The sequence below is a fragment of the Aquila chrysaetos genome, chromosome 19, assembly GCF_900496995.4.
Source record: "Aquila chrysaetos chrysaetos chromosome 19, bAquChr1.4, whole genome shotgun sequence".
NCBI lineage: Eukaryota > Metazoa > Chordata > Aves > Accipitriformes > Accipitridae > Aquila > Aquila chrysaetos.
In genome coordinates, this window is record NC_044022.1 from 1,211,274 (window position 1) to 1,226,719 (window position 15,446).

The following is a 15,446-nucleotide window of genomic DNA, read 5'->3' on the forward strand; positions in this document are numbered from 1 at the left end:
ACTTCACTGTTTAGTAAAGTCAAGTTGACTGCTATGATCTGTCATGTTGTACTAACTGGTACTGGACAAATTCTCTCCCCTGAAACACTCAAAATGTAAGAGATGGTTTAAAGGCAATCCTCCCTTTATATGCTAGCATGCTACAGTCCATTACACAAGCTTGGCATCATAGACTCATACTTAAATTTTCAGCTGTATCTGTATTGCCCTAAGTTCTCCTCGAAGTGCCCTCAGTGAATAGTTGAGTGTAAAGCTAGAATCTTTTTCACATAATGATAAGGTTTTTACAAGAATGGGCAGGAAAACGTGACATTGGCTGTATCAACTAAGCCTTTGGATAGGAGGTCTTATGAAATGTGTAGCTCTCCTGCAGCTACTCGAGTCACCATTTCTCTGCAGTGAATCCCTCTGGGACTTAATGGCATTTGGCACACTGGCACAGAGCTGCTCTCAAAGGCAGCACCACACGAGCCAGATGAATGCCTGCTCAGGTGGGCACTGAGCAGTGAGAGAATGTGCAGACAACTAAGGGCTGGCATCACGGTCACCAAGCTAGACCGTGGCAACAAGAACACGTTAGTATGTAGGTCTCTCAAAGGGGATGATGATGTTGCTGGGCAGAAAGAGGTTGCCCGCCTGTCCCAAGTGAAATGTAACAAGAGTTCAGAAACACAAGAACTTGCTGCAGATTGCCCCTCTGGTGATGAGCCAACACCCCACAACATTGCTCTAGGCATCAGATTAAGCTGAGATGAAATGAGATTCAATTTATGCCTGTATCAATTTGCCATGTTCAACTCTGCCTGATCATATTAAAATACAGAAAGTTACAGACTTAAGCAGAAATCAAAAAAATATAATTAATCCTTTCAAAGCAAAGCCTAGCTAACAATGTAGCACTCTCACATTCCCAGTGTTCTTCAGATCACAGAAAAAAGTGACCAAAAATGGCTTCCATAATGACAATTATGTTCTGATAGCTTTTATAGTTACTGGGTAATGTAAAGCAGATGGCATACAACACAGAACTATCATAGAAAAATTCAGGTTGAAAGGCAGTCCAACTGCCTGCTCAAAGGTGGGCTAGCTTCAAAGTTGGATCAAATGCAGCTGCACAACTGCTGTACCATGCATCTGTTAGGTGCCTGGAAGAGTCCAGGAAGACCTGCCACCTGCTCCTGGAGCAGATGGTATTCTGGCGATCTCTTCTCTGGTGTTCAGGAACAACGTGGGTTCCTACCAAACCATTAAAATAGCTTTTCACATGCTGAAATTAGGTGCCCATCTTGTTTATCCCCACAGCTGAAGAACACATCCCACCAGAGGATTTTATTCTATGTACTGAGAACCTCTGAGAGACTCTAGGCATCATCACTAATTATGACTTCCAACATTTTGGCTATGCTCCAAGTGTGAGACACAGAAGGGCTGAGAAGAATCCAGTGCTGAAACCAAAACAGTGTCAGCACCAACAAGATGGAGCACCTGGGTGGTCCTACGGGAAGGACTCCACTCTTTGCCTAGAGCTCCCTGTGTCTAAATTTCCTTGAGTTTTCAAGTCACCCCTTGTTAGGACATGTCAGCACCACAAGGTTAACAAAGGCATTGAAGGGTAGTGTTAGGGGTAGTCTTTTGTATAGGACTCGCTGCTGAATCACAGGGTAGCACATTTGCTCATTGCTATAAGCAAATAAACGGTGATTCAGCCAGAAGTGCTAGGAAGGCCTGGGAATAACAGGCAACCAGTCAGGTAAGTGCTGTGCCCAGGGACAGTATGTGCAATGTGTAGTGTAGATGTAGCCTGGGAGAGCTTAGACATACTTGGACTCAGAGTATGGATACCGGGAGTGCATCTCAACCAGGAACCCTCCTGCCAGGACACCCATAGAAGCAACCTAACACAGCACTGTAGGCATCTCATGTGAACCCAGCAGTAATTTATTTTAGTTGACTCTCCTGTCCATGCTGAGGGATGATAAATTGAAAATATTTTTTTTTCCCCAATTCTTATTCTTTTAGGAATACAGATCCTACTTTAAACTGTTTTCCTAACATGATGAAGTTTCAATCCTTTATCACAAAGATATTTTATCAAGTAATCCTGATGTTTGTTAATCTGTAACAACATATTATTTAACTTTGCTTGCAGACAGATCTGACCATTGTTAGACAAGTATCTGCCAAAAACAATACAGGCATTATTTAACCTCTCTGGAGGGAAAGGTCATGGTAAATTTCTTCTCAAGCTGCCTCCAATCCCTTTGCTGTTTACTATGTAATTCAAAGAAATTTCCAATATGTACTATGCTGTATCTATTTTGTCTGATTTTACAGAAAATTGAACATTCCAGCAAAACAAACAAGCAAGCAAACAAACTCCCCCAAAACAGGCAGTCATTTTTTCACTTTACAAACAGCAGGCTTTTAATGCACTTTTAAAATTAGCTTTTATCACTTCAAACTGATGGTTGTTTGCACAATGATCTGGTGAATCACCTAGCAGCTCTAGCAAGTTACCCGGGAGCAGCTGCTAAACCACTCACAATAATCTATGACAGAGAAAAGAGGCTTAAGTGCTCCTGGCATCATTCTTCAGAATAATTCCTGTATACTTCAACTGGGAATTATGAAAACACAGAGCATTATGACTGAGTAAAACTTACATTCAGGCACTGCACTTACACGAAGCAAAGCTTCCCCAGCCAAGTGTCCACCGTGCCTTTCCCGAGTAATCCTCCTCTACCCCTGAACCGCTGTCACACCACCCACCACCCAAGCTCTCCTCTCTGCCCTCGCAGAAACCGGTTTCCACAACGCCGGGCGTCACACACCAAAAATCATCAACTATCCTTACGGCGTAACCCTGAGACGCAGGGAAACCTATTCAGGCCTCCACAACGCCGTTAAACCTTCGGCTTGCAGAGGTACCCAGGCACTTTACTACCGCTAAAGCCTACGGACTTCTCGGCCCCGGATCACCTGCCGCCTCAGCCCCCTCAGCCGCCTCAGCCGCCTCAGCCCCCTCAGCGCCCAACGGCTCCCTCGGGCGCGAGCGGGGCCCGCCCTCCCGTCTCCATAGCGACGCCGCCAGCCGCTTCCCGCCCTAAACCCGAGCCGCCCCGCCGCCGCGGCGCCTGTCCCCGCCCCTTCCGGGAGCGGCTCGGAAGCGGCGGGGCGGAAGCGGCCGCGGTGGGCCGAGGAGGGGGCGGATGAAGCGGGTGGCGGGGCGGCAGGGCCCCCGCGGGAGGCCGGCAGGTAACGGCGCTCGGGCATCGCGGCTCTCCGCCGCCCGCGCCGGGGTCAGGGGGCGGTTGGTCGGGTGGCGGCGGGCCGGGGCCGAGGCCGGGTCGGGTCGGGTGGGCCGCGGGAGCTGGGGTGCTCGGCCTGCGCCCTTCGGCCCGGCCGCAGCGCGGCCTTGCGGCGTGGCCCGGCCCGGCCCGGTCCTTTCCGGTGGGGCGGCTCCGTCCGGTCGCTCTCCGCCCTGGCAGGTTAGGCCCGCGGAGGTGCGGTTGGCCCGGCTGTCGGCGGGGCCGGGGCGGATCGCGGGCCGCCCGTCCCCCGCGGGGCTCGCACCTGCGCCTCGCTCGCCGCCGAGCCGGGCGCTCTCGGTGTCCCGCTCCCGGGACCCGGCTGCAGCGGCGGCGGAGGGGCTGCTCGGGAAGCAGCTGGCCCCTCGGGAGGCAGGGACGGGGACACACACCCCCTGGCCCGGGCCATCCCGTGCGGGCTGCTTGTGGCCCACCGCCTCACCGTGGGCCGGAAGGCAGCAGGTCTCAGCCTTGCGGGGAGCTCCGAGTCATCCTCCGTGGGGGTTTTTTGTTGTTTTTCTTCTGTTGGAATCTGTTCCCCGCTGCAACAGCCGAGTAAGGCTCAGGGAGGCGTGAGGGAGCAGGCGTATGTCATCTGAAATCTAGGAAGGTGTTTGCTGAAACCAAGGCTGGTGTGGAATGTAGCATTTCTACAACTTAAAAGTTATGTGTCGTGGAACTTCTTAAGTGAACACTTCAAGTGTAGTGAGGCACTGTAACGTTCCGTTGTGAAAGTAAAACCGACTTAAATTTTCACATCTCTTCGTTGGGAATGATAGGAAGAACAGGATTTAAAGACTGGGGGGTTTGAACTGGTGTTTTCTTTGTACAACTATCTAGCTGAATTTAAAAATGAAATGGCATAGGGACACAGTAGCTGAGGGCAAGGACATCTAAGGAAGGTGCTAGTGCCGTGCAAATTTTATTCAGTTCGTACTTGACAGCCTACTGTGAGTCAATATTAAGCTAATATCTTAAAATAGTGCTAGAAGGCACTGCTAGTGGAGGTGGTGTCTGTGGAGCAATATCTTCATAAAAGCAAAACAAAAAACCTAGTAGGGTATGCTAAATATTCTGGCTGCTTGCAATTAAATGTTCTAGCCTTATGCGCACCTGTGGATGTGATATTTGGGGTGTCTGGGTAGACTGCTGCAACAGAGAAGAGTACTTGGCTATATAGTTTCAATTATATGCTTATTGTTACTTTAATATAACTAATGTAAAATGATTGTGCACAGTAGTAGTAGTCATTAGAATAGGAACCTCTGCACTTACACTGAATGGAACTTTTTTGTTTCTACTTTTGGAGGAAAGGATACCATGCAAATGAGATTTAAGTACAATTAACCACTGAAAATGTCATATTTAAATAAAATGCTTATTTAGTTTCTTAGTAATTTTTTTTCTCCTTGATTTTTTCAGTACCCCAAGTGTGACCATAAAATATGATTCTTTGCCTGCTGTATGAAACTTCTTAAGTACTTCTTTTGCCATTTGGTCACTGGCTTCAACTACAATGGTAAGTTATGATTCAGATAACATATTTTCAGATCCTTTTGCTCTAGTCTGCTAGCTGTTTGGCTGATGAGGAGAATGCCATTAATGTTTTGCATTTTCTTAAACAAAAAAAAACCAAAAACAAACAAACAAAAATTTTGCTTGTCACTCCTGAGTTCTGATATTTCTTTTCAGGGATGTCTTCCTTCGTAGCTCGTGAGTACTTCTAAACACTTAGTCACTGTCCAGTGCATGGTAGGAATTATCATATAAAGCTAGTGGTGTGTTTTCAGTCAGGACTGGTGTTAGGCAGTTGAGTACGTATAAATCCTGCTTCCATGTAGTATTCTTCTATTCACAGGTGATAATATTGCCATGGATTTTTACCTAGTGTCAAGCAGTCAGTGGCTGAAATCATACGGTTATCCACTTGACTTATATAGAAAGCATGAGTATTTGACATTTTCATATAAACACCTAGACACCTGAAAATTTAAGTGTTCTGTAGTGGCAGGTTCTAATGAGTAATAGCATATCGTTAAGTGCTTTTATTTTTTTTCAAGGACAGTTAAGGAATTTTGTATTAGAGACACTGTAGGTGAGTGGTAAAAGGCCTGAGGCTTTTTCACTGTATGCTTCTTTGTTGTTATTGTAGTATGTTTTTCTCCCCTGAATTCTATTCTAATGTATGAAATAACTGGTACTGCCATGTATTGGACATGGCTCATGTGCCTTCTGTTCCTAGAGGTTTGAGTAAAGGTATTTGCTTTCATGAGCAGCTGATAGGGATTGGTTAAACTGAGGAAACACCACAAATATGTATGTGGGAAGAAGTACCTATTACAAATGTTTCTAAGCTTTACTGAAGAGTGGAGGATTCTCCAAAACACTTCTGTATTTGTTGAATAGTGTGGCCTATTTAAAAGGTTCTGGCTGTGGGGATTACATGTAAATTGTTTTTTAAGTAACAGGTTTTTTTTACTGTTATTAGAGCTTGTCACCAATACATTCTTAAGGACTTTATCCACCTGCCACTGAAGTGAAGGCATTAGTTCTCTCAACTTAGTTGAACTCTCTTGACTGGAGTTGAATCAAGCTCTAGGTGTTCTCCTACAGGACATCAGTTCTTAGTCTTGTGTTCTCTCTCCTCCCTGCCCCAAATCAGTTTTATTGTCTGGTTCATTTAGCAGCTGCACATTATTCCTGCACAAAGTAGGTGTCAGAGCTAAAGTAAGTGCCAGAGAAGGAAAGTTAGGGGCCAAGGGAAACTTTCTCTTTTTTTTTGCACCGGTGCTTGTTTATTCTGGTTGTCAAATACTTGTCAAATTTTAGTCCAAGAACTCATTATTCTTATCGATGAAGCTGTTTGCTCTTCTTGAAATACATGTATATGAACTGCAGGTATACTGAAGTGAAAGACATTGCAAAGGAGCTAAATCCATTAAAGTAAATGCTATTGAGTATACTATGCTATGGGATATAGAGAAGCTTTTGCAGATTTTGGTGTGTCGTCTTAGGGTTGGGCATGCTTCTTAGCCTGCCTTGGAGGAAATCTGGAGCAGAGGCTGTATTTGCTTCTTGGGCACCTAACAGTATGTCGTAAGAAACTCTTCTCAAATTGAATTGCGCGCAGAAGTAACATTCGAAGCACGAGATCTTCGTTTCCATTTTGTAGAAAAATAACTGTACTAATACTTAGGCACCAGCTTCTGAAAGTTAAATGTTTTCCTCCTGGACAACTGTTCAGAGGTACCTTGGCCTAGTCTTTCAGTTGAATTAGTAGCCAGCTTAAGAAAGGAAACCAGATTTTCTACTTGTCATCTCTAATTGTTTTGGTTAATATTTGTTACTGCTTTTGTTGGGTGTTATTTCTATTCCTGCTTTTAATTCTAATTGCCTTTTATTGTTCTAAGACTTCATAATTTAGCCAAAACCTTGCAAGTGTAGACACTTGGTAGTGGGATTAATTACTGTTCATGCAGTTACATCAGGTTTCAGCTGCTAAGTTTAGTATGTGCCAAAGAATGTTTGAGCCTATCTTCTAACTATAAATTCATATCAGTAGTAATATATGTGGCGTTTTTTATGTATGAAGATGTTTAAACAGTTAATGTAATTTCTAAAAAACCCTTTGTAATTCTTGCAGCAACAAGCTTTAGAACTGGCATTGGATCGTGCAGAGGTAAGGAGTAGACAAGTTATTTGTTTGCATGTAATATATCGGTCTCACAGTTATATAAAAATACAACAGTTATTTTTTTCTTCCAAAGCGCATGTTATGTAAATATATATGTGTGTATATAAATAATCACCCATACATGTAACACTGGTTTTGCAAAATTCTCACTAAAATGGCTCTGTCACATATTTCTCTCTTACCCATTGTACTGAGAACGTCATCAGGTGCAACGATGATAGACTATGCAGGACTTTGATTTTCCCGTTTTAAACCGGCAAATCTGTGTGCTGTGAAATAAGCAGAGCTGTACAGAGACAGCTGGTGGAAATACGACAAAATCCTGTTTGTATTTTTAAGGGTAGCCCAGTTAGAACGAAGAGGCAAGTGCCTTCACGTTCATGTTCTTTCATGTTGACATCTGATATAATGGTTAACTTGAACCCTCTTGTAGGAAATACGTGTTTCTGTGGGAGGACCTCTTTTCATTGAAATTCTGAACTAAGCTGTTAATAAACATACTTCAGCCAAACAACAGAGATTTGGAAAAACCTTGTTAGAATATAAGCTACATTTAATGTAGGGTGATATCTTTCTTCTTCCTTTTTAATTCAAATATATAATATACATGAATTGTATTTATAATACACAGCTCTATAGAGAAAACAAGTGTAAATGCAAGAGACAAGGGGAAAATTAAACTTCCTGAAGTTGGTTTTGTCAGAGTACTTGCTTTGTAAATGTTGTTGAGCCAGTATGCGTGAATTCGATTGTATCTTAGCATGTTAACTTCAGTATGTTACCGTGTTAACTTCAGTAGTGTTAACTAAATATAGTAGTGTTACTACTACAGTAGTGTTATTTACTACTGTAATTAAAAAACATGAATGTGAAATCAGGACTTTGCATGCAACTCATGCCATAGCCATGAAGTGCTGTGTTTTGCAGCTAGATTGAGCTGTGTCCTTGTTGATGACTGTAACATACACCAGATCATGTTTAATATACTTTTGAAACAGTCATTTACCATAACTGTTAATTGCTTTCTGTATACATAGAACACTGGTAATGATCTGAAGTTGCATGGTAGCTAGAACTAAATTTCATTGTAATATATGTTCTTTTTTTGGCTTACTTTTCTCTTCTAGTATATCATTGAAAGTGCACGTCAGAGACCTCCCAAAAGAAAATATTTATCCAGTGGAAGGTAGTAAGAGTTTCAGTATTTAGTTTTTAAATAGCATTTCTTTGATTTAATTTTGGTTACATTTTAAGCTTTTTTTAATTTCAGAAAATCTGTATTTCAAAAACTCTATGATTTATATATAGAAGAATGTGAAAAAGAGCCTGAGATAAAGGTAAGTGGAAATTGCTTAGAAGCTTTTCATTGCTGTCTAAACAGGCAGGTTCAGAAAATACTTTTTAATTTCACTTAATTCCTTTGTTAAAAAAAGAATAGACTCTGGTTACTGTAGTAGTTACGTAAGGCTAAGACTACAGGAGAAATTATTATTATGACCTTTGTGGACTAAACTGTGTAATTTAATAGCATCAACTTAGTTCAGTTCAAAATAAAAACAAGGTGATGGGAGTGCCAGTGACTACCTGGTAGCCCTAAATCTGTTTTTAAAGGTAATAAAAGTAGAATGCTGGCAGAGGTTTGTAAAGATTGTGCTCTTGAGATGCTTTTCTATATATGAAGAAAGAGAATTTCAAAAGAATGGTCTAGAATGGAGATGTGTATATAACAAGTTTATTAGATAACAGTACTATTAAAATAACTGAGTGATATAATATGAATAGTAAGGCCTAGACTGCCTTGAGTGACCTGTTAATTCTGACTTCATCCTGGGTCACTGAAGTCAATTGTGGTCAAGTTCAGGGCCAGTGTCAATGCCATGTGCGTTGTTGGCAGTATCACTGTTTCAGAATCAATTGCTTAGCATGACTGCCGTGAGGAAAAAATGCAGAGAATTTTTTTAGAATCTGTGCTTTGTTGTAAATTCAGATTTATTTCTCGGATAACTGATGAACTGCTAAGATGTTTTGTGATTATTTTTTTTTTTCATAATGTTATCAAAGAAGCTCAAGCAGGCTTAGCAACAATAAATCTAAGGTGTAAGAGGGTCAAGCTACTTTGCTAAACTGTGAATATGAAATGGAATGAGAAGAACAAGTGGTGGAATCTGCTGTATTCCTGCTTCCCAGGGAAGTAAAAAACAATAAGACGACAACTACAGGCCTGTCAGCCTGACCTCGGTACCGGGGAAGATTATGGAATGGTTTGTCTTGAGAGCACTCACATGGCAAGTCCAGGATAAGAAGGGGATCAGGCCCAGTCAGCATGGGTTTACAAAAGGCAGGTCCTGCTTGACCAACCTGATCTCCTTCTGTGACCAGGCGACCCGCCTAGTGGATGAGGGAAAGGCTGTGGGTGTTATCTACCTGGACTTCAGCAAGGCCTTTGACACTGTCTCTCATGGCATGCTCTTTGAGAAGCTGGCGTCTCGTGGCCTGGACAAGTGCACTCTTCGCTGGGTGAAAAACTGGCTGGATGGACGAGCCCAAAGGATTGTGGTGAATGGGGTGAAATCCAGTTGGCAGAGGGTCACAAGTGGTGTTCCCCAGGGCTCGGTGTTGGGGCCAGTTCTGTTTAATATCTTTATCGATGATTTGGATGCGGGGATCGAGTGCACCCTCAGCAAGTTTGCAGATGACACCAAGTTGGGAGGCAGGGTCAATCTGCTCGAGGGTAGGAAGGCTCTGCAGAGGGATGTGGACAGGCTGGATCGATGGGCCGAGGCCAATTCTATGAGGTTCAACAAGGCCAAGTGCCGGGTCCTGCACTTGGCTCACAACAACCCCACGTGGCGCTACAGGCTTGGGGAAGAGCGGCTGGAAAGCTGCCTGGCAGAGAAAGACCTGGGGGTGCTGGTCGACAGCCGGCTGAATACGAGCCAGCAGCGTGCCCAGGTGGCCAAGAAGGCCAACGGCATCCTGGCCTGCATCAGAAGTAGTGTGGCCAGCAGGAGCAGGGCAGTGATCGTCCCCCTGTACTGGGCACTGGTGAGGCCGCACCTCGAGTCCTGTGTTCAGTTGTGGGCCCCTCACTGCAGGAAAGACATGGAGGTGCTGGAGCGTGTCCAGAGAAGGGCAACCAAGCTGGTGAGGGGTCTGGAGCACAAGTCTTGTGAGGAGCGGCTGAGGGAGCTGGGGTTGTTTAGCCTGGAGAAAAGGAGGCTGAGGGGAGACGTTATCGCTCTCTACAACCACCTGAAAGGAGGTTGTAGTGAGGTGGGTGCTGGTCTCTTCTGTCAGGTGGCTGGAGATAGGACAAGAGGAAATGGCCTCAAGTTGAGGCAAGGGAGATTTAGGTTAGGTATTAGGAAAAATTTTTTTACTGAGAGGGTTGTCAAACATTGGAATGGGCTGCCCAGGGAAGTGGTTGAGTCACCATCCCTGGAGATACTCAAAAAGCGAGTGGACAGGGTACTTCAGGACATGGTTTAGTGGGCATCGTTGATGGTTGGACTCGATGATCTTGAAGGTCTTTTCCAACCTAAATGATTCTATGATTCTATGACAAATGGGAATGAGATATTAGTTACTGAGCACCTGTAATTCTTTTTGGTGATTCTGATGTGGTTGGTTTTATTTAGCATATGATGCTGATTCAAATCACAAATGTGAGTAAGGTGTTAAGCAAATTACAGGCTTGAAAAGATTAAAACATCAGTAGTGAATGGGTAACAAAATATTTGAGCAGGGAGAAGATTGGGCTTGCTAGACTGGAATCTGGAAAAAGAAGTAGGATTTTAATGCAATAGGTTTTGCTAAACTAGAAGGCACTCAGCAAACTTCACTACTTTAATTTTGTTATAGTTGGGTAAGAGAGTTATCACAGTGGATGAAGTGGATTACTGCTGATCTAGATTTGAGTAAAAATTTAAGTTATTCTTTATTGAAGGATCGGAAGCTTATCAGGATAGAAAAATTTGTATTTAGAGCCCTTATCCACTGAGCTAAGACGTGGATAGTTAATAGCTCTTTTGGTCTTATGTTACGGATTGTAATTATTGAAAATAGAAGCTCAAAGATCGAGGTGCAAAGGTTAGAAGATAATGCTATTGTGAAACTTCATCCATGAGCATAGGACTGTTTATTTGTCTCTTAATTTGCACAATAAAACTGAAGAAGGAAATAGTATTCTGACTAGAATTTGGCCAATGACTTCAATGTAGCTTTTAAAGGTTTTAGTGTACAGAACTGTCAAAGTTTCTATTCTAGTATTGCACCATTTTGATGGTACAAGTTGTAATTATGTTGTCCACTCAGAAGCAATTTTTAAATCGACAATGAATATTATTTTTCAGTCTTAACTTGCTCCCTTTATCTTAGCTCTTGTAATACTGCATCTTTCGCATGTTCTGGTTTTCTACCCTGCATTTACTTGGTCACTCATATCCTTGTTCTTGGTGTTCATAGGGAATACCAGATTTTCCACAGTAATTCATGAAGTACTAATTAATTACTTGTCCTCTATTAGTCCAGTCTGCCCAGCTTCATTACTTCTCAGTGTCTCTTCTATTTGTGCATATGCACACTAGAGAGAACCAAGTATGCTGAGGTGATGTTCTAGAGCAATTTGTTTCATTTGGACTCTAGGGTGCAGCATTCCTGTACCTAAAAGTTGAAAGAAATAAAAATCAAAACAATAATTCTGGAAGCAGTGTTAAACATGAATGTGGAAACAGACTTGGTCTGCAGGCTGGAAGTTCTGTGCTAGGCAGGTAAATCTGAGGAGCTCCACTACAAAAAAAAAAAAATTAAAAATTAAAAACCACTTATCAGTTGCCTATTCTCAGTTGGTGCCTTCTGACAACTGCACACAGTAGCATCATTGTGCAAGCATGAAAACATCTCAGAGTAATGAAAGTCACTTGAGTTCCGTGTTGGACTAGTGCCAAAACAATAAAGCATGTAGAAGCACTTTCACAATGAAGTAGCAGATGAGAGGTACACTGGTAGCTGTGGGGAATGAGTAATTATGATGCATGAATAAACCAAATAGTGCCAAATAACAGTGGGGGTTTTTGTTTGTTTTGGTTGGGGTTTTTTGGTTCTTGATAAGTCTTTAATGGTGATGCATGATATGCAGGGTTGGATGTATCTGGGAAATTGTATAAAATGTCATATTGCGTGCATCTTTCTGTTCTTGAAACTAACTTGCATGTGTAAGCTGAGGAAACAATTGACTGTAAGAAGGCACTTTAAAGCAAAGCTAACCTCATTAGGGTGAAACAAGCAGACTTTGTTCAGACCACGGTATTCCCTGAAGTTTTATCTCAAAAACTTACCTTAGGTGTTGCTTATGAAGCTGAAATGTTTTCTTGCCTCCACTACAGAGGCTGCATGGCCCTTGTCTTTGAGCTGCATTTATACTAGTCTCTATTAGAATGGCAGCCTAAAGGTTGATACAGCCAATTACATCCTAGTAGAAGTATACTTAGTTATGAGTTGCAGTCTTCTCTCAGGATCTGATTTCGGTTCAGCTAGGTCACAGACATCTTTAGGCTTCAGTTTATTCTTTGTATTTTTGTAATCAAAAAATGATGCTTCCTCAAGTTCTCTTATTGAGTTGCGTTTTATTTTGCAGTCAATATGTACAAAACTCTGCTTTGCTTTTTCTGCTTCCTAAAAGAACAATGCTTAGCATTGTTCATGAAGTTGATTTTCAGATAGTTAATAGCTCTGTTGAAGTTGAGACAAAATTGTACCTTCCAAGGTGCATCTTTTATGCATTCGTAAAGTGGTGCTGGGATTAATGAGACGTGTCCAAAGTCAAGGGGGGAGCCTGGGGTGGTTGTTTTGGATTTCCATTTCACAGAGATATACTAAATAGCTACAAAAACTTTTTTTTATGGAGATGATCTGTTTATTTTAAGTTTTTTGACCAACTTTTCAGTCATAAAGGTAAGTGGGAAAATCGATCTAAGGTGCTACAGTGAGGGACAAGAAAAGCAGTCACAGTAAAGATAAAATCATAGTTTTGTGTAATACCAGTGCACCATTGGAGGATTAGGTATTAAAATTAACGTTTCACTCATAGCCAAGGACAGAGGAGTAACAAACAGCATAAAATCACTACTTCAGCCTTGTTAGGCAGGAGGGCTCAGTATTCTTTATTCAGTGGTAGTCATCAGAAGTCACTGAAAGTGAAAGGAAGCGCCTGTGCCTTCTCTGTGCTGCTGCCCAGCCATCACGCAGTCACTGCGCTGCGTGTTCAGGAGGGAAGAGAGCTGCTTTTCTGTGGACGAAGTTGGAGAGGGCTAGGAGTTTTAGCTGATGTAACAGAGCAGTATAACTGGCCTGGTTGCTTGGTATCTGAACTGTGGCAATATACTGCAATGAACACTTAAGAAATGTAATACACCTCAGGCCCCTCTTTGATCTTCAAAACCTTTCCAGCAAGACCAGAGCTAATGCTTAATATCATCTCCGAGCTAGTACCTCTAATAGCTAGCTCAAACGAGAAAGCTGATTTTTGTAGTCATAAAAAATCTTCATGCTTAGTGAAATGTTTGTACTTAAAATGCTAATTTACTCCAGTGTCTTGAAGAGGCTTTATATTTTAAAATGTGCTTAGAATATGTCTTAAGAAGTTCAGGTCATATGAATGCAGTGTCAAACATGTTCTTATGCCTGTTTGATTGTCCTCTCTGCTTTCCTTTACCTGTCTTCCCCCCTCAACATCCTAACCTCCAAAAAAATGAAACGAGCAAAAAACCCAAACAATCCCAAGCTGTAACTGGCTATTATTGAACAAAACCTAAAAATTAAAAAATAAAACTAACATGTCATTCACCAAATAAATTTAAATTAGAGAGTGATGTGATTAACTCAATTTAATTACATTTACAGTTGAATTACCATTATGTATTTTGCTTGTGAGGTGTTTAAGGAGCAGACACCTTCCATAAAATAAATCTCATGGCTATTTCTTGAATGCATAGACAAATTTATGGGGAAAAAAGACAAATTGTTTATTTAGAAATCCTCTGAGTGGTTACTAGTTAGTATCAATTATTCAGTGCCTGTATTTTGGATCAAATAATGCCCTTAACTGAATGATCCCTTTTCTTCAGCTCATGAAAATAGTAAAGTTGAATTAGAAATGTTAACAGTATTATTAGTAACAACTTCTAGAAGCGGTATTGATTCTGTCCCAGTGATAGGGGAATGGAATTTTTTTTTAATTGCCTTCTTTTTTGTTTTTAAATATAACTTTAGTATAAATAATTAATTTCTTCTTAACATAACCTGATGATCCTTTTTTAAGTCAACTCTTACAGAATTCTCATATTTCTTTCTGTGCTAATGCCATTGCATAACTAAATATAAAAGTATTAATCTATCCAACACTGGGGGGGGAGGGGGGAATACCAAAACTTTTCCATCAAAAGATGACAGTATCTCAGTTTTTAGGAGAAAAGATGTCAGAGTAGTTGAGTGTTGACTTTGCTCTCAAATGGTATTTACTGTACCTCAGGCTACTTCATACTGTGTCTAAGTGAAAGCCCCATAGCTATCTCCCCTACTCGGCGATGTGTCTGCAAATTGAAGCAGTGCACGTGCAGTCTCCTGTTTCGGGGGAGATGTTCGGTAAGGTTAATAGGAGTTTTAACTGAAGAAAGTTTCGCATACAGGCTGTATCTCCAGAGTCCTGTATGAGGAATTGGCTTTCCTGAGCAGTCTCTACCTCTGTTGTTGCCATGATGTGTTTTCCCCACAATCTCCCCTGCTCCGCCAGCTCTTTCCCTGTTAATTCTCCAGGATTTATGTGCTACTTTGTCCTTTTCTTTGTGTCAGTTTCCACAATGTCTAAACTGTAAAAGCCAGTAAGATGTAGTCATCATCATTCGTGATGCATGGGGAAGAGTTAACTTAACTCTTAACTTAACTAAAACTGCATAGCAGGAGATAGAAGAGAATTTCCTCCTTTTTCTCTGCATATCTTTTAAAATGATCTGTTGGATTATATTGCTGTGGGATTTGGGGTTTTGTTTTCGGTCCTTTTCTTGTAGTTTGTTCCCCTATAAGTAGTAATACTGCTTTCTATCTTATCAATATCTCTGGAGAGGCAGATTTGTTCAAAAAGAGATAGCCCACTACAACTTAGGTGTATGTGAAATGAGTAGTTAGGCAGGCTTAGTAGAGCACTAGGGTTAACTTCCAATGAATGGCTCCACCCAGACCTGGTATTCTGCTATGAAATCTAGCCTCCAAGTAAAATTATCTGAGGTTTAGAATTCATTGTTTTAAGTTCTAAGGGGGCTTTAAAAATGTTTATATTTGTAGGATGTTTGTGGGGTCTTTGAAACATACTAATTAATTTTAAAAATCTGTTATATGTGGAAAAGATCATTCTTACAGTAAAATAAGGGAATAGTCTCTGCAGCTGCTGG

At 41.7% G+C, this 15,446-nt stretch overlaps 1 protein-coding gene across 24 annotated transcripts in view; it reads left to right on the forward strand.

The window, feature by feature from the left end:
* Positions 1-3,174: 3,174 nt before the first annotated feature.
* The window catches only part of SUPT20H (SPT20 homolog, SAGA complex component), a 38,083-nt gene continuing 25,811 nt past the window's right edge, over positions 3,175-15,446 (forward strand). For 22 of the 24 annotated variants that reach the window (XR_005930907.1, XM_041118508.1, XM_041118513.1 and 19 more), the window contains exons 1-5: positions 3,175-3,255; positions 4,731-4,827; positions 6,952-6,987; positions 8,130-8,188; positions 8,273-8,339. Coding sequence is in view for 21 of the 24 variants with exons in the window: in XM_041118508.1 (XP_040974442.1) it covers positions 4,825-4,827; positions 6,952-6,987; positions 8,130-8,188; positions 8,273-8,339 (165 nt within the window). In the remaining 3 variants the exon portion in view is untranslated. Of the gene's footprint in view, positions 3,256-4,730; positions 4,828-6,951; positions 6,988-8,129; positions 8,189-8,272; positions 8,340-15,446 lie in introns of those variants that run through there. The other 2 variants (XM_041118515.1, XM_041118516.1) reach the window with 2 other exon arrangements.